The sequence below is a fragment of the Cyanistes caeruleus genome, chromosome 13 (genome assembly GCF_971803275.1).
Source record: "Cyanistes caeruleus chromosome 13, bCyaCae1.hap1.1, whole genome shotgun sequence".
Taxonomy (NCBI): Eukaryota; Metazoa; Chordata; class Aves; order Passeriformes; family Paridae; genus Cyanistes; species Cyanistes caeruleus.
The window spans coordinates 4,161,169-4,179,610 of NC_141713.1; the positions used below are offsets into that span (position 1 = coordinate 4,161,169).

The window sequence follows — 18,442 nt, forward strand, 5'->3', positions numbered from 1 at the left end:
TTTTTTTTCCTTTCACAATTAATTGTGGAGAGTCCTACTGACATGCATGAGTAATGTCTTGTCTTGGGATATTCTAGCAATGCACTAGACTAAAAGCAATGGTAGCTTCTCTCATCAAGAACTCTGCTGCATCTTAGCACTTGTCACCCATGTGCATCTCTACTGAACTCCAGAGATCTCAGAGAATACACTTCTTGATGACTAAAATAAGGGTGCTGTTTTTTGCCACAGTTTATCTTAAATTATGCAAAACTCCGAGATATGCGAGGCATAAAGAAAGGAAGAACAAGGCCTTTAATTGAATTCAAGATCCATTTCAACTGAATTGCTAAAACCCTAAAACAGAAGAGCAGTTTTGCATTCTGCTAACATAATCCACCTCCATCCATGTTACTCCCCATGAGTCACACACACATAAACTCTCAGTACACAAGATGCAAGAAAAGACCACATAGCAAGCAGCTGAATCAGCCTCTCCTTTTAGGCCTTATATTTGCCCATGAAAACAGTGAATATTGAGACAGGACTATTCCAACTGTCATCTACAGCTCTTTGTTAGTGATAAGAAAGAAAATTTCTTCACTTGGAAATTCCAGTTTTTGTGCCAACAGCTGCATTGGTTCCTCTGCTGCTGTCAATAACTGAGTTCACTTTAGACCTTTCTAACACAGCATTTCAGAAACTGTTTGCTGCTCCTCAGCCCACAGCAGAGTAATTCCATCTGTAGGGCTGTGGCTCCTGGAGGAGACAGCATTTTTGTATTACTGTCCTCTAAATTAGTTAGTAACACAGACAAGTGTGAAATGACAAGGACAATTAATAAGCAGAAGCATTTTCCCTGCGTTCAGAGATTCAGGCCCCCAAAGCTTTACTGTACAGATCATACAGAACAAGGCAGGGAGGCAGTGCTGGAATGTCACCCAGAGGAGCATTTCCCTGCTGGATGGCTGATGGAAGAGCACTGGGATGTGCCTCTCCTGGCTCTCACAGCCTATAGTGAACCCTCACCCCATTGCCCTGCTCTGCCCACATTCCCCTGGGCAGCAGCACAGCTCCTCTCTCTCTCCACTGTTCCTCCTCCTGCAACTCTGCCCCGCTCCCTCCCTGTGCTGATGCATTCCCACACTCCTACCTGAGTTACTCCATGCAGCAAATCCCTAGTCTTGCTCCAAGGCAGCCTCCATGGCCCAAACCAGCACCTGCAGCCTCCAGGAAGGGGCTGAGTGAAGCAGAGGAGAAATATTCCCTTGCTCTGGTCAGTGAAGGCACTGGAGCCTTGCCTGGATGAGCACCTGGGGCAGCTGACTGCAGTTACCTCAGGGTGTGGAGGCTGGAGAGGCAGCCCAGGGCCAGGTGAACTCTTCAGCCCACCCACAGCTCTGGAAATGAGATTCTGGATCATTCAACCCTCCACAACAGCAAATTTTCAATGCAGCCCATAAGCACTGAGGGTAGAGGGGACATCTCCCCTGTTCTACACCCCTAGCTGGGGTAGACAAGTCCCTCAGAGAAGCCCCAGCAGCTGCTGTGGGAGTCATGCGGGTCCCCACGAGTGAGAGGTGCCCACATCTTATTGTCCCCACATCTCATTGTCCCCACATCTCATTGTCCCCACATCTCACTGTCCCCACATCTCACTGTCCCCACATCTCACTGTCCCCACATCTCACTGTCCCCACATCTCACTGTCCCCACATCTCATTGTCCCCACATCTCACTGTCCCCACATCTCACTGTCCCCACATCTCACTGTCCCCACATCTCATTGTCCCCACATCTCATTGTCCCCACATCTCACTGTCCCCACGCAGCAGCAATCAACAGGGCTGTAATTACCACTGCTGCCTCTTGGTCCCCCTAAACATGGGGAGCTCAGCTTTGTGCCCATTCTCCCATTGAGGATGCAGCTCTGCTAAACTACTCCTCTTATCCTTCTTTACATATTTATTACAACTCTTTAGACTGATCCATGCAAACTAAAGGAAAGCGACCAATGGAAAGGGGCCGGCTTGTGCCAGCAATCCCCAGACTGTCAAGCGATCACTGAAGATTGGACAGGTCCTGATGAAATAAATGTTGGCTGCTGACTCTTCCAATTTTGCAACACTCCTCTGTGTCACTGGAGCAGCCTTGTCCAAGATTGAGATATTTGCAAACTGTCATCTTTCATAAATATCTGCCTTGAGTGACACTTTGCCCCCCTCCATTTCCCTTTGAAATGTACCTAGCTGGCACGGAGCCTGCGGGATTTCATTGCTTGTGATAGGTGATTAGCAAAGAGATGATTTCCTCCTCCCTCCCCCTCCTCCCCTCTGCCAAAGGGCTGAGTGACAGGTCCAAAAGGCGAAAGGCAGACTGGGGAAGCAAATCTGCCAGAGGCAGAAGTGATGACACTCCGAAAACACTTCATTCATCTTGCCAAATTACAGGCTGGGCTGGGGACTGATGGAGACTGGAGGAGGGAGGAGGGGGATAATCTCCTGCCTTTGCCTTGCATGTTCTGTGCTCAAAAACATTGCAAAACAGCTCCTGGAGCTTGAAGGATGCACCCCAAACCCCTGCAATTTCTGCTCTGTAATGCTCCCAGGCGAGCTGCTACCTGGCTCTGCTCAGAGCCTTGTGACGAGGCGCATTAAGTGCCTTAGTCATGGATGTCAGATCCCCTCAGCTCCCACAGGCTTCCTGCCTAGACGTCAATAATGGGGGCTGAGAGGGAATTTCAAACAGCAAAACATCGTAGGAAGTGTCTGGGCCTCCCAGACAGTGGAGCTGGTGCTGCCTGCACAGCCTTCTCCTGATTTATCTGCTGGGGAATGCTCAGAGGGCAAACCTGGCTGAGAGTTCTCCTGTGTCTGCTCTGGGAACCTCTGAGAGGTAATCTGGGAATGAACACAGCTGTGAGCCACTGATGATGCTGGTTCTCCACGAGCTGGGATGTCTTCTGAGCAATAGCAAAAACTAATTGTGTGCTTGGACAAAGTTCTGCAAAAACTTCCTTTTTTGAGAAGAATACTGATTTGGAATGAGAAATACACTGAATTATTTTTTTTCCTTTTTTTTTTCCTCAAGACCTTACCTGTGGAATGGCTTGATTTAGGCTTTTTAATTTAGGGAAATTTTTTTTTTGGTTTCTGGGTTTGAAGTGGATGCCTGTCTCAAATGAAATTACTTTTTTTTTTTTTTTTCTTTTACCTTACATTTAATGTTTTAACATTGAAGTGTTTCAGACTTGCCAATTAACAACTTCAACCCAAAGTATTTTGCCTGAATTCTCAACATGCCCAAGTCTACTCTATTTACATTTTCAGACTTGACATTTCCTTTTAACAGCGAGATTGCTAACAAAGGAAATTATGTTTTCCTCCTGTCTTTGCCAATGGACATTGTAAGCAGTGATCACTGAATCTTAAATTCACTTTTCCAACAGAAGAGCAAGTCAGTTATTTCAGCTGGTGCAATTGAAATTCTCTCTCTTCTGTCATCCTGAAGTACTTTCAAGAGATACACAAACCACTCCTGAAGAAGGAGAGAGAACAATTCTATTTTTAATAATACATGAGTTTTTTGTTACAAGTCAAAGGGAGAACACCAGATTCTGGTCTCTCCTAGGCTAGTCTAAAACCTAGGGTGCACTCAAACACAGACTTAATGCTGTTTTAAAAACTTATTTGAATTTTGTTATATCAGAACTTACAGCTCAAATAGATGCTGATGTCACTTGTCATTTTTACTTGTGTAAATGAAGTCTTGGCTGGCTTTCTGTAGCATCATCTCTCATTGGTGTCTCCCAGGATACACTGAAAATGGAGACCAGGGCATAATAAAGTGAATTGCTAATAACAAAAACAGATGCCTTACACATTACAGAGTGAAGTGTCTACTCTAGGCAGGAGAAGTATCATCTAAAATAATCCTTAGCTAATCATCCCAGAATCAAAAATATCAGGGGTGGAAATGGTGTCTGTCCTGGAACTGTTTGATACAAGTATGTTTACTGGGCATTGATTTGCTAAATTCTATTCAGCACAAGTAATTCTGAAGAACATAAGAATTTTCTAACAGTTAAATCCAACATAACACTGTTCCCTTTTTCTCCTGAATGCTAAAGATGTGCTTAACTGGGACTCAGAATCTGCATGTTCCCAACTGCTGTGTGCCCCATACCCAGGTGCTCAATACTGTCAGCTGGAAAAGACATTTCACAACAAAATTATTATTTTTTTTTCCTCATTGTATGAGCTTTTCCTTCTAAATTGGAAATGTTGGGAAATGAGCATCATTTGGTGTTGAAACTGGGGAGCACCATTAAACATAAAAATAAAGCACAGGAAGGATCAAAGTGAGCCAACCCTTTCCAGTAGATTTCATTGCTAAAAAGTGTGGGGAAAAAAATTAAAAAAAAATAAAAATCTGATGCCATTTATTTTGAGAAGTCGTGTTCTGTCATCACCCAGCAATTTGCAACTTAAAAAATTCAAAAATTGAATATCACATACAGTGCGAGGTAGGCTGGCCTAACAACGTAATATCCCTCCCCATTCAGACTGAGAAATCTGCTAAGAGAAATTACAATGAGTTCCTCAAGGACAAACATTGAGTTTGTGATGGAACAGAGATTAAAACTTGGGGGCCCTTTGTCTTCCCTCAACCTCCTCACTGCTTTACAGATGTTTGCACACAGCCAGATCTGCAGTCACACAGCAGAAAAACAACACAAGGAGGGAGAGTATGAATAAACAAACCTGCATGTCAGCACATTGACAAATTGCTCAGGTGAAGTTGAAGACCTCCACCTATACTCACAACTAAAAATAAAAATCCTTCTCAGCTGTCCCTGTAGCTTAATTATTTTGCCTGCAAAATTAGAATAAGAAAGAGAAGGGATTCCTCATCCAGAATGCTTTAGGGTGTTGGGGGCTTTCTCCTGGGAGTAGGAGCTGTGATCCCAGCTCTGAGAGCAGCTCAGGTGAGTGGTGCCTGGCAGCAGAAGGGCAGCTGAGGCTGATGCTCTCACCTTGGAGAGCTCTCCTTGGATCTACGGATGAGGGTCTCCATCTGTAGAGGGGAGCAGGATTCATGCATCTGCTTAAGGTTTCCCAGGGTCATCTCCAAAGATTTCCTACTCATACCCTGAGGTTAGATGGCTCTGCATCAAGGCAGTGAGGTGTCTTGTAGGGGATGTAGCCATCTGATTTCTGGAGATAAGGAGAAAGTGATAAATGCTACATATGTGAGCATGAGATGTGGTGTAACCCATCTGGCCACCTACAAACACATGTGTTGTACCCATGACAAGTTAATTGTGCATTAATCAGGATATAATCTCATACTGCTAATGCAAGTCATGATGTAATTTTACCTTTACTACCTATACAACTATGGCCATTATTATCCTGCAATAAATTGTATCACTTCAGACTGATGAATGGCACTAGTTAATGTCTCTCCACCTAATTTGTTATTTCACATGGTGATGTAGCATCACTCTGGTTTGGTTGTTACCCAGAGAAGCTGCCTTACAGTTGTCTTTATTGGACTTTTCCAGAACACTTGCAACAGAAGAAAAAAATACCCCAAAAACTGATATCTGTTTTTATTCAAAAAGAAGAAGATTTTAGCAGAGACAGTCACAGCATTTGTTGGGATATTTCTTTCCAGTGAGGCCAGTTCTGAGCTGAAACAAGAGATAGTTCAAGCAGCAATAACCAAAAATGCTGACTTGCAATTTAATACACATTTGGCCACTTTTCTGCTTGTTTGTTGCAGCATTTGTTTGTTGCATGTTTGATGCAAGAATTAATAATTGCACATCCTCACTGCTCCCACAAAATGCACATAGGCCCACTTGCTCAGTGGCAAACAATTTAGCTGTGGCTTAAGAAGTAAAACATGTGTTGGAATTACACAGTCACCTTTTTTTTTGGCTTTTGAAACTCACCTCCTTGCCTGCACACCTGTGTGTCTGACCCTCACACCTTGAAGCTTTTTAAAGTTCTGGGTGGTGGTGGCAGAACCCTTTTTTTTTTTTTTAAGTGATAAATAGGAAAATGCAGAGAGGGGACAGAGATCTAGAATGAGTTATTTTTCTAATGTTTTCCATTAAGCAGCAGCTGCTGTTCCCAAGCTGTCAGCTCTGTTGCCAGGGTGATTTTGTGCGCATGGCACAGAGCGGGGCTGGTGGGCTCAGAGCATCCACGCTCCTGCCTGGGAATGTCACTGCATCCCTGAACTCCTGGATGAGCAAACCCCTTCCTCTGACTTCCGTGGGAATTGGGCTGCAGGAGCAGAACCCTGCTAAGGTCGTTCAGCACCGTGCTCTTCCACAGCCTTGTCTTCTCCCTTCCCCTGAAGTGGAACATATGAAACCTTTCATTTTGACATTTTAAATTTCACGTACAGCTCTTGGTCTTGTCCTCAAAGGATGTAACAGAGAATCTAAGTAAGATATTAAATGTTTCAGGCAGTGGCAGCAAACACAGCCAACAAACCAAAATCAATGTTCAAGTGTCTGCACAATGCCAACCAGTGACTTCAGTGGATCAACTTCTCCCTCTAGACATTGTACAAGGGTTAAAGAGCTTTGCTGGACTACACAGAGGACAACAGAGTCGTCTTCCACAGAAAAGTGTTTACACTACAAGCACAAAAACAAGGGGCTAATTTTGTTCTAATATTAAACTCAGTTTGCCTTCTAAAGTACATTTTTCCAGTCTACAAGGTAGGACTCCAAGACAGGGAGAACACCTTTCTCCATGGTTAGGGCATTATGATAAATTTATGGTTTCTGAGTGTCTAATGAATGCAATAAGAAAGGTAAAACGTTCAGAATTCTTTAATATACTGGTGAGAAAACCTTATCAGTTTACTGGAGAATCACAAATGGCAACAGGTCAGATCAAATTTCTCATGTGGCATAAAATCATAAATGCAGTTCCCAGGGCTACCTCAGCTTTAATAAAATGAAGTCATCCATGTGTTGCTTTGTATTAATATTGCAACTAGGTTTAAGCATATATGAGCCATGATTTTTCCTCAAGTGTTAAATCAAATTGAATCACAGGTTTTTATGAGTGATAAAATGATAATAGACCAGATCTGGTCAGCTAGGATAATAACTTGATTCAGTACTTTGGATGTAAGTGTTTAAGATTTCCACAATAAAACTGTAATGTTATACCCTAAAGTGTGTTAATAACATTAAGTGATGTAACAGTGAAAGCGAACTGACAGAATGTAATACCCATAGGGCCATCATAATAGAAATAATTTATAATGTAACAGCAATAAAATCTTTAATGTTATCTCAATCCAGTCCTGTCCCCAAGTCTGGGGTTTCAGATTACACGTGTTTTTTTTCTATGCATTTAAGTGTTAACTTAAAATAATTAAGAAAATGGTTTTCAAAGTGGAAGAGCCTTTCAAAGTTGCTGACCTGATAATAATATTATTAACTCTTTCCTTCCTACCGAATTCCCGGGTGGCCAACAGCTGATATAAAAGGAGGTACATCTCTTTTGCTTCCATTTTTTTTTTTTCCCTTTTAAAAGCAATTTGCAGCAATCGAGGAATATGTAGGACTACCATACTGCATGAAAAAAGTATCTCATCCTCACTGTTTTCACATCTGAACACAAACCCAAACCACACAGTAAAAGAGTTTGAACAAAGACCCAGTAAATGTTACCACAGCATAAACCCAAGGTTCATCTTTGTGGCTACTTACAAAAGAAAGGGGAAGCCAATGGGGTGTCTTCCATCCTCACTGTGGGAAACCAGAACTCATCCTGGAGGAGCCTGGTTGGATATTAGCAAATGTGTTTCCTGGCAAAATGTTGGGATAAATTCCCCAGAGGGCCCATGAGATCTTTTATAGTCAGATCTTTAAGAACAGAACTGATCAAATGTCTGTAAGGTGTGGACACAATGTGTTTTATCCAACCTGTTAAGAGAGGTAAATCAGAGAACCTCATGTATATGACAGAGACATTTCCTCCATCTCATGCAGCATAGATATGTTTCCTGGAATCTCAATATGGTCTGATGTTTAACATCTCTTAAGACAGTGGTCTTTGGAGATAAAGAGCTTTTTTGTTTATCATTCTCTTCAAAACATACGAAAAGAACTGACTGGACAAACATGTGCACAGATCTTGCAAAATATGAGTGGAAACATAACATTTAGCAGTAAGCCAAAAACAATCTTTAACACTTAAACCAAGATTTATTTGTTTCAAAGTAAGGAATAATTTTATTCCTTCCTCCTGATCAAACTGCTTGCTAAGAATATTGACTGTTTTAGGTAGGAATACTGAAGGCTTTCTGTAATGTATGCCATGCCTCAGAGGAGCCAAAACAGAATAAATTCAGCATTTGAATTCTCTTGCAAACCCATCCAACCCAGGACTAATAACCTGTGTCTTTAGAAAATACTCCAGCATCAGACATATAAGATAGTTATTGTGCAATTAAGAAAAATCCTCTGACTCTCAGGTTCTCTCTGGACTCACCAGGGAATGCAGAAAAAAAATAACTGGAACTGAACAAAGCAGCAGCTTATCATCTTGAAATATGCTGGGTTAATCGTCCCTTTAAAAGCAAATGTATTAGGAAAATATTAGATCCTTAGCCCTCTGTGACATAATTACACAGGCTTCTGATTAAACAGAGGCTCTCATTAAGTAAAACATTTTATTTTAGTTTCTTGTTGGTTGTTGGTATTATTGGGCTTCCTGCCCAATTCCAGCCAGGCTACCATATGAACAGTGAAAACAGCCAACATTGTTAATACAATAACAACAACAACACTTGGCACTTCCAGCATTCCCTGGATCTCAAAATCTTACAGCAATTTACAGATATTTCTTGGGTGCACCACGTGACAAAGTGGTGGAGCAGGTAAGACTGACCATGCTCATTTTACAGAGGGATAAAGCAGGGCAGAGAGGGATTCACCTGGCTCTCCCTGGCTGCTAGAAAGTCAGGGGTGAGATCCAGAAGTCCTGAGGAGAAAAACACTTGGAATTACTGTTTCAACAATGATTGAACTTTTATCCACCCCCTTAATTGCTGTTGCTCTTTACAGGTTCCTTGTAGCAGAAGAGGACCTGTGCTGTGAAAAATCAAGCAGGGATGCAAATCAGAAGGAAAAGGCAATTAAGCGTTGCTTATTTTGTGTAGTTTAAGAAAGCCTGGTACAATTTCTCTCCAAAAAGGGTTTGTGATGATTTATATAAAGCAGTAAGGATTTATTTTTGGCCAGCTAAGATGTAAAGCTTGCACTGTGGGTTAAAGAAGGATGTTTCAGTTTCTAGATCACCAAATCTGGCCTTTCAGACACATGTAGAGAGGCTTCTTTGCAGAGCCCCCAGTGATGGGAATGGAAGGAGAACACTTGTGCATGGGATAAGGGGTGCATTTATGAATGCACAGCCTCTGAGTTGCCAATAGCACTGAGCTTTTGTCCTCCCATCATCTGATCCACCCTTGGCAAAGTCACTCTTCCCCAGTGGCTGGGAAGGGGGCTCTGGTTGACTGAAATGGATTTATGTGGCCAAACTTACAAAAAAAAAAGATTCTAGTCCTCACCCTGAGAGAGGGTGAATCAACATTTCTCCTGCATCTGAAAACACCTCAGATACTGAAAACTGAGCAGAGCTTAGGTCATGGTGTGGACACAGGAGGAAGGTTTTGCAGAATACAGAGCTTCCCTTCACACAGAAGAGTTTCATCCCCAAGATTCATGAACATTTCTCACTGGTGTGCTGGCTAGCACTGCTAGGGAGTCACTGCTGGTTTACCAGATTTCTGCCACAGCCAAATAATTCTTTTTCTCTTTAGCCTAAAAGAGAGAACTTTGATATCTAGGAGCATTAAGTGTTAAACTCCTCTTAGGCAGTGAGGTTTAGAAACAAAATCCCACACAGTGCATATAAATATCATCTGCATCCAGACTCCACCAGTGTGGATTGTCATTGGCACTGCTGTGAATTATCTGTTACTGATACACACCAACACCCCCTGATTTGTAAGCTCAGGTGCCCCTTCCTGGCTGCAAAAATAAAAACATAACACCCATGTGTAAACCTAATGGAGTCAGCATCAGAACAAGCTTTCAGGTCTGTCTGCATGAATTACAGGAGTAACAGAGGTGGAAACCTGTTTGTCACTTATTCAGCTGGATAGGAACAACTGGCTTCAAAAGAAACTCAGGAGTGAAAGATTAAAGGGAAGATGACCATGAACTCTCCTTTCCCCAAAGAAGTTCAAAGCTTCCTGATTTAGGTTCTTATCGCACTATAAAGAGGGGAAGCAAGGAAGATAAAAATTTAAAAATAAATGATCTTTAAGAAATTATCCTCATCTGAGTGTCCTCCAATATGTCTGGTCCTCTAAGTGTTAAGTGAATTGTAACTAGATCCTAGGGAGACAGTTGCAACCTGGTTATCAGTGGCAGTAAATGGAAGATAATAGCCCCACTAGAGAGTTATGAAATGGCTTGTCTTTGAGCTGCCAAAGTGTTTAGGCTCTCTTTTATTATATTCACAGCAGTAATCCGATATGTCCTGACTTCTGTCATCTGTATGTAATGCTTATCAACTCTCTGCCAGTGATTCACCCCCTTGTCAGGGACAATTATTCCTCAAAGTGTTGAGGTTACAACTGAAGCAATATTATGACTGGAAAGAAAATATGAAAGGTGCAGCACATCACAGCGAGCAATCTTGAAGCTGACGTCAAAGTGGAGGAGAACACTGTTGATAAAAAAAATAAGGCATAACAGGAGTGTTGCACTGCTGTTCCCATGGCACTCCTGAGCTCTGCTAAGGTCATGCATACCTATGACGATGGTGATGGAAGATTTTCCCATTATTTTATTTGAGTTAGGCTTCCATTCTTTCCTGCTTATGTGTCTCTCTCAATTTCCATTCTATGTCCCCATTTAAAGCCACTTAAAACTGAAGAGGCAGCGTGTGTTCTGTCCCTCTAAATTTGCAGACAGGAGTTCAGCCCAGGAAATTCATTTTCCTCCAGAGGACCATAAAATGAAAAGCATAATCTAAGGGACAGAGGGCCCAATTTGCAGTTTTCGAGTTGCCTGAAATTACAGTAACACCTGCGGTGAAATTCTGATCCAAGCACGCTCCGACCAACCTGTTCCATCACTCCTTCAGCTGCCTCAGGCAAAACTGAAGTCAGTTTTGATCCTGAGCTTGTGACTAGGGGGGAGCACTGGGGTTGTTAAAGTGGTGTCCTGGCACCACGAGGGCAGTGCTGGAGAGCAGGAGGAAACCTGGGATCAGGGCACGGCCTCGGAGCACCAGAAGCTCAAGGCCATTGGGAAAGCGAGTGGCTGTGGCATTTCTTTGTCTCCTCTCATAGCAGGGGCAGCTGTGGCTTGGGAGCTTTGTCAAGGGCAATGAGGAAAAGCAGCTGGTCAGTGAACATAATGGTGGAGACAGGGAGGCCAAAGAGGGGTGGCAGATGGTCCCAGGGGCCATCCAGCTGACCAACAGCAGCACCTATGCCCTGTGTGCACATGTGGCACCAATCCAGGATGGGGTCTTAGGTGTCAGCCAGCACATAATTCACTGGACTGAGGGTTTCAGCCTACAGAGTAACAGAAGTGGAGGAAAACAATACCTCTCTGTGGTGTTTTGATAGTCCTTGGACTCTATAAGTACAGTTCAAACTCTGTATTTCAGTCCATTTTGCAAACAAGGGGTTGAGCAAGGCCATTTCCCTGCTTAGAGGGTCACAGGGGTCCAATTGCAAGGTCGGGGAGGCCCCAGTGAGGAGGCAAAACAAGCAGGGTTGGAGCAGGGAAGGAGAGAGGAGGCAGCCAGGGCTGAAAAGAAAAGATGTCCCAAATCAGCTGGCTGAAATCAGAAAGTGGAGCCACTGCTCTGGGTGCAGAGCTGAGGGCAAGCCAGGCCTTTTCAAGTGGTGCTGGGGTGTTTGGTGCTTCCTGCCCAAGCACCAACAGGAGCCCACAGGGGTCCCAGGTGTCATGAGCAGCAGGGTCATCCGTGCTTCCATCGGGAGGGAAACAGCCTCCAAAGGCACTGAGGAGAGGGAATGAATCACTGTGCCTTGTCTAATGTATTGCAGTAATGTAATATAACAGCAATAACCCCCAGAGTACCATCTGGTGAACTTGTGACTAAACACAGCTTGTTTTGCTCAAGGCACACAAGCCATGGACAAGTATATATTTTATTCCTCTGCTTCACCCTGCCCGAGCGCAAGTGGCAGCAAAACTATTTCTGGGAATTTTAGACCATCTACAAATCAGAGCTGCAAGCAGTTATTTCTCCCCTATGAAACACACAGGCAGCTCGCTCTGCAGGAGGGTGCTCAGCAGCACAAACTCCTGAGTCTCACTTATGGCCACCAAAGTAGACAGAGGCCTGATCTCAGCTGATCACTTCGTGTTTCTGACGCTGCAAAACTCCCTGGTAAAGTCCTGTTTGTAGGTGGATACTTCAGGTGATATTTCCCTGGGATGCAGGAAGCCTGACTCACCCATGAAGGATATTGGTGACTAGGTGCTCTGACCTTGGTCAGAGTTAATCCTGCAGGAATGAAAAGGTTCAGATTTCAGTACTCACTGGAAGAAAAGGGAAGAGAGGAGGAGCAGCCCCCTACTAAGATAAAGACATGACCAGTGGCTCTGCCATCAGTTACAGCATTGCTTGCATTCGGCATTACATTATGAAAATATCTATTCAGAGGGGAAAACGAGATCAAAGACAACATTTCCGTAGCGATGACTTTAGCTCCACTTCACTCTGCTCCCTCTCCTCCTCCCGTCCTTTGCGTTTCAAGGCTCCTGCTCTATTCATCCGCTCCGCGCCACCCCAGGTTTATAACATCACATCATCAGCAGCGCTAATAACCCGTGATTCTTTCCCCCTATTGTGTTTGTCAGAGTCAGTAATCTGGGCACTACAGTGGAGCAGCACTGAAAAGCTACAGTGTGTTCCTATAGCAACAGACTAATCCGCAGGTGGAAGGTGATTGGGCACCTTTTGCACCGGAACAATAATTTGAAAGATCTTTTTCAGTGTGCTGCTCTGCAGCATGAGTTCATTGTGCTGCAACCCACCATGAATCGTTATAAGCTGTCAGGAAAATGCAGCCACGGCTGCACAAATCACAGCGAGGAGAGACGACGTCTTCCAGCAACAAGCCCTTGAAATATTTCACGGCAGGTTAAGAGGCCAAATTGTGTATGGCGAGATGTATTGTATAGGATAAAACAAAGAGCTTGTATAATAAGCCAATGCTGACAGTCTCCAAGTCAGGGAATCCCAGTGAAGTGTAAGGCTGTGCATGAATATGAGTTTTCCTGAGCTGTGGAAGGAAAACAGCCATAATAAAAGAAAGTGCTGGGCAGAGCTCCCACATTCGACTCTTCCAAAACCAATTACTCCCACCTGGCTATTCCCATTTCTCCTAAAACATCTCCTGTTACAGAAAAGAATTTAATATTCTCTAATTGAAACCTCTAATTTAAGGCATTTGCTTGCTATCCTCAAAGTCTGAAATCCTGGCCTGGACTTTCACAGGGTGATTAGATATTGTAGAAGTCTCAAATTTTTTGGATGTTCAAAGTCAAACTAAGAAACCTTCAAGAAATACATGTTTCCTCTGTAAGCCAGGCTTCATCATATTTCCACAGTTAAGTAGTTTGAACTTGAGGTAAGGAGTGATCTTCCCTGCCCATGGCAGGGGGCTTGGAAACAGGTGTTCTTTAAGCTCACTTCCAAATAATTTGAGATTTTCCTGATCTTTCCAAGTAAACTAGCTCAATCCATGGAGCCAGTGCAGCACAGGCAATGAGAGAACAAACACCTTCATACCAACCTCAAGCAACAGTCCCTGTCATTTGCAGTCCATGTCTAATTTCTGCTCTTTCATCTTTCTTTTTTTCTTTGAAAACACTGGACCAGAAATAGTAGATATAGACTGAAACGTCTTTAGAGCTTAGCTGTAGAAGCAGATGCATTCCCCATACAGCCATTGCAGTGGAAAGTGAGAGCAGATCATGGAAATGATGTCACAGGCCCTGTCACAGGAAGGAAAAAAAAGGAAATCTGTTAAAAACTTCAATAAGAAGAGAGAAATAGTGCAAGTGCTTCTTTACCTCAATTTAATCACAATGAAGAAAGAATGTCTTTATTAAGTGCCTGGACTTAATAAAAATGTCAAAAACTTTCATTGCATAAATCAGCTCTTTCAAGATTTGCTGGGGTGATGGAGGAGAAAACTTAAAAATAGAGGGCAAACAGAAGTTTAGTTATTAGGTGATGACTTCCAAGGCTGCAGCTTCAAAAGCTTCCCTGCATTTACTGGCCAAAGATTCCAGCCTGGGATGCTTCCATCTATAAAGCAAATTTCCTAAGTATGAGACAATGAAGTCAGTGTCTCATTTACAGCCGAAGAGTTTTATAAAGCAACGTGTCCATTGAGGGCTGAATCAACAAACAAACAGAACAGATACTGCTTTTATGACCTAACTGTTTTGCTCATCCCAAAGTAGGATGAATAAAATGGACGAGGCAGGTTCACATACTCAATCCAAACTGACTGAAGAAAAGCTTGGATGGGGTCTAGAATATCCCCCCAGGGTATTATCAGATTATTGAATATCCTACAGCAAATAACAGTGCCTTCCTCTTTCTTCCCCCTCCTGCCTTTCACCTACCTTATAATTCAGGAAATCTTCTTGAAGAAAGTTTAACTGAAACAGGCAAATATCTCAGAAATTTTCTTAATAAACAATTTCCAGAAAAATACTAAAAAAACTTTTGACCATCTTTAATTGTGAAATGTATTGATTATTCTTCTCAAGTAATTCATGCCTTAAAATGACATATTTTTGTTCTTTTCAGAGGACTTGGATAGATAGCATTGTTTTTCTTTCCAAAGCACATCAAAGAGCCCAAATTTTGGCAGGCTTTCTGTTTTCTTTAAAAAAAAAAAAAAGAAGAGGGGGGGAAAGAAAGAAAAACATCAGCAAAACAAAGCTAAGAATAACTGCTCTTTTCTGAAGAGTTGTGGGCTCCTTCACTTCCAGATTCGTGTCATGGTGCTCACTTCAGGGAGCTGCTGAGACACAGAGCCTGGAGGTGGGGAGGAGGAGAGGAATGGAAAGATCAGAGAATTGGCACAGGACACAGAGCCTTCTTCCTCTTGATGTTCAGGCTGAATCTAGACAAAGTCAGTCAGAACCCAGTGTCATCATGATTTTTAAGCACTTTCATGGGCCATGCAAGGTCACACTGTGGCCTCTAACACAGGGGACAAGCTTCCACATATCTGCAGCTGTCACTTCATTGACAGCTCTGGTGATAGCTGCTCTCCAGTTTGTTGTATCTCTATTTTGTAAGTGAATAAATTCTAGAAACTGGCTGGATTTGGGTGAATAATAGGCCTTTCCTTTCAGGACAAGGGTGTACATAAAGTACTGGGAGAGCTGAGTACCTCCCCCTTCTGCTCAAATGTTCAGAGGAAGTAGGCTGGTATTGCTGCAGAAAGGTTTTCAATTTTGAGCATGTTTTTGCCCCTGGACCCATTTTTCTTGATTTCCTTTCTCAGCCAGTGGTTATGATTTACTTATCACAGACCTGTGTTCCTGTGGCAGGATCTGATGTCTGTGCTGCTGGTAAAGTATCGTGCACTATTGCCAGATGTTAAACATGAAGGAATAACATCAAAACAATGCAGAAGAAATGCCACCAGCTCTCGCTCTGTGAAACAACTTTTATCTTGATTTACTGTGTAACTGGGCCTATTTACTGGTGTTAGATTATTTTAAGGTTTAAAATTCCCCTGGTGGTTGTGGTACAAGAGGCAGAGTTTCCAAAACTTCCCAATCAGAGCTGCTTTGCTCTGAATCTAGACTAGGATCTGAGGAAAGGCTCGGAAAAGAAATGGAGATAGTCTGAGGGAAAGGCCAGCACTGCCTGCTTTTCCACCCAAAATGTGGTGTCACACTGAGCTGAAACGTGCAAACCTTCCCCACCGAGGCCTGCTCTGGGGTAAAACTACTTTTGACTTTATGGGACTTTTACTTTTGACTTTTATTTGGACTGTTATCATCCAACAGCTCTGCCACCGCGCTGCTGGGACTGGCAGTGCATGGCATTTCTGGGAAAGGACACAAAATCCCTGGAGTGTGGCATGGAGCCGCCCCCTGGCCCAGCTCACGTTGTGCCCACTCTTGGGGAATGAGCAGAAAGGCACAAAGACAGGGCAGCTGACACAAAACCCACTGAACTTCTCATCTGGGAGTGATAAACAAAAGGGCATCACTTGGCTAACTTGTAAATGGCTGGGGCAAAGAATATGTCCTCTGGATCAGGATGACAGGGTTCACTGCTAGAACAAATCACACAATATGTGAAGTTAGACTGTGACCTATTGCTTGGTACAATTATCTGACCTCCTAACAAAGCCTGGTGAAGATGGCAGCGATCCTGCATATAAAACAGAGCCTGGTGGAAAGTTGCTATTCTTCAAACCCGCATCTAGACATCTTTCAAGTGATTTCAGAATTTAGGGTGAAAGTGGATCTTAGGCCTTTTTTTAAAAAGCCATTTCAAATCCTCATTCATATCATAAATGCTTTTTTCTCCTTTTTTCTGCAGGCCACTGAAATCTCTGGGGCCATGACATTGTCTGGCACTGAATGCAGCCCCTTTTTATCATTATAAAGAAATAATGAAAGCATATGGTGGAGAGGCACTCATATTTCAGTGTATGGTGCCTTCCTCCTTCTCCATAACCAAGCACTGAAAAATATATACTATGATGAGAACATTGAATATTTCCAATATGCTAACAGAAAACTCCTAATAATTCAAAGCCATCCCTGCTGCCTAGCTTGATTGTAAGTTCAAAGTAAAAGAAACCAAACATATCTTCACTTTTGTGCATTAAACATCAGCAAGTGACCTGTATTTTATTACAGTACACAGCTGTTTTATCACATAAGTAAATAAATCACCACAGAACCAACTTTGGGAACGAAGATTTTGAATAATAACACAATTAAGTTTTCCCACAAAGTCCAAATAGCCCACTTGCTCATAGTTGCTGCAAGCTGTGATTCCCACGTGAAAGATATCAACTTATTTCCTTTTCCTGTCAATCATCAGTACCAAGTGGGGCCCTGGTATGTCAGGTCATGACCTTTCACTCTGGGCATGAGCCTGAAAGCCACTAGTGAATCAACCAGTTTAATTATTTAGGCTGTTTTTAATAAATATAAAAATGTGGCCTTAAATATTTCACATGCTTGTCCAGTTTGGGCTTTCAAGGACCTCTCATCGGGCCCACCAGCCTGAAAGTGTGCTCATATTGGTAGGAAATCAGTCAATTAATAACCAAATCTAGCTTTTGGAATAAGGTTTATTTTGTTGATTTTGAGCTTCCTGGCTTGGGTGTCACTTGCCTGTTGGTTTAGAGGATAGGCTTTTTTGTTATCTTTTTTTTTTTTAACATAAGACTGTTTTTAATCAACACAAATCTATTTGCCTACCTCCCACAGAATGATCCTTTATGCAGATGCCAGCATAGGATTCACAGATTTCCATGTATGGTCTATTTTCCATATCTTCTTCACCTATAAGGAAAAAAACCCAAACAATCAAAAAAAACAAGCAGGAAGAAATCCAATATAGCAAAGTACATATAAAACAACTATTTTAAAAGTATTTTTGAGTAATGTTGACAGGTTTGCTATTAGATCCCCTAGCAGTTTTATTCCATTTTAGGCCGAAGTGTGATGACAACATTCCTTTGCTAAACTTCCTAACAATTTCTTTCAGCTTCTAACTCCCATAATCTAAAAATCTAGGCCTGAACCAAACTGCTGATTCTGCCCAAGATCCTGCCCAAGCAATCTGCAGTAACTACAACCATGTCAGTAGGAAACAAGGAGGGATGCTTTCCCTGGGTGTAAGGGGCAATGATTTATATTCTACAACCCATTTATGCTTATTGCTCAACAAACTTTCCAGGTGGTAGATACAGGACAGAATTAAACTTGAGAAACTAATTGATGGTGTCTTTTTAAAGAACAAGCCTCTGAACTTGGACTGCCAGAGTTAACTTTGCTTCTGAAATTCCTGAAATGTACAGAACTTTCACAGCATCTCTCAGATTTGTTTTGTTCTTCTTTCCCCTGGTGCTCTAAGACTTCTCAAGAAAGTGAGTGTGAAGGGCTGTCTCTATTTATAGATGATAAACCCAGTTCTTATCTTTCTCCCTCCTCTCCCCCCTGCCATGGTCCTGCATCAAAGAGAGGGCTTTGAGGGGAAAGGGAAGAGAGAAGCTCTTAGCCTGAATTTTCCAATCCCTCTCATGGGCTGCTGGGTCTGCAGGAAACATCAGCATGCCAAAATTTTCTTTTCTTTCAAGCAGGAGTATTAATCTA

At 42.6% G+C, this 18,442-nt stretch overlaps 1 protein-coding gene across 5 annotated transcripts in view; it reads right to left on the reverse strand.

Moving 5' to 3' along the window:
* Positions 1 to 18,442, reverse strand: part of LOC111934012 (uncharacterized) — a 411,068-nt gene that overhangs the window by 109,523 nt on the left and 283,103 nt on the right. For 3 of the 5 annotated variants that reach the window (XR_015276014.1, XR_015276013.1, XM_086849765.1), the window contains 3 exons: positions 17,546 to 17,629; positions 13,867 to 14,068; positions 3,695 to 3,797 (listed from right to left, as the gene is read on the reverse strand). Coding sequence is in view for 1 of the 5 variants with exons in the window: in XM_086849765.1 (XP_086705891.1) it covers positions 14,046 to 14,068; positions 17,546 to 17,629 (107 nt within the window). In the remaining 4 variants the exon portion in view is untranslated. The remainder of the gene's footprint in view (positions 1 to 3,694; positions 3,798 to 13,866; positions 14,069 to 17,545; positions 17,630 to 18,442) is intronic. The other 2 variants (XR_015276003.1, XM_086849764.1) reach the window with 1 other exon arrangement.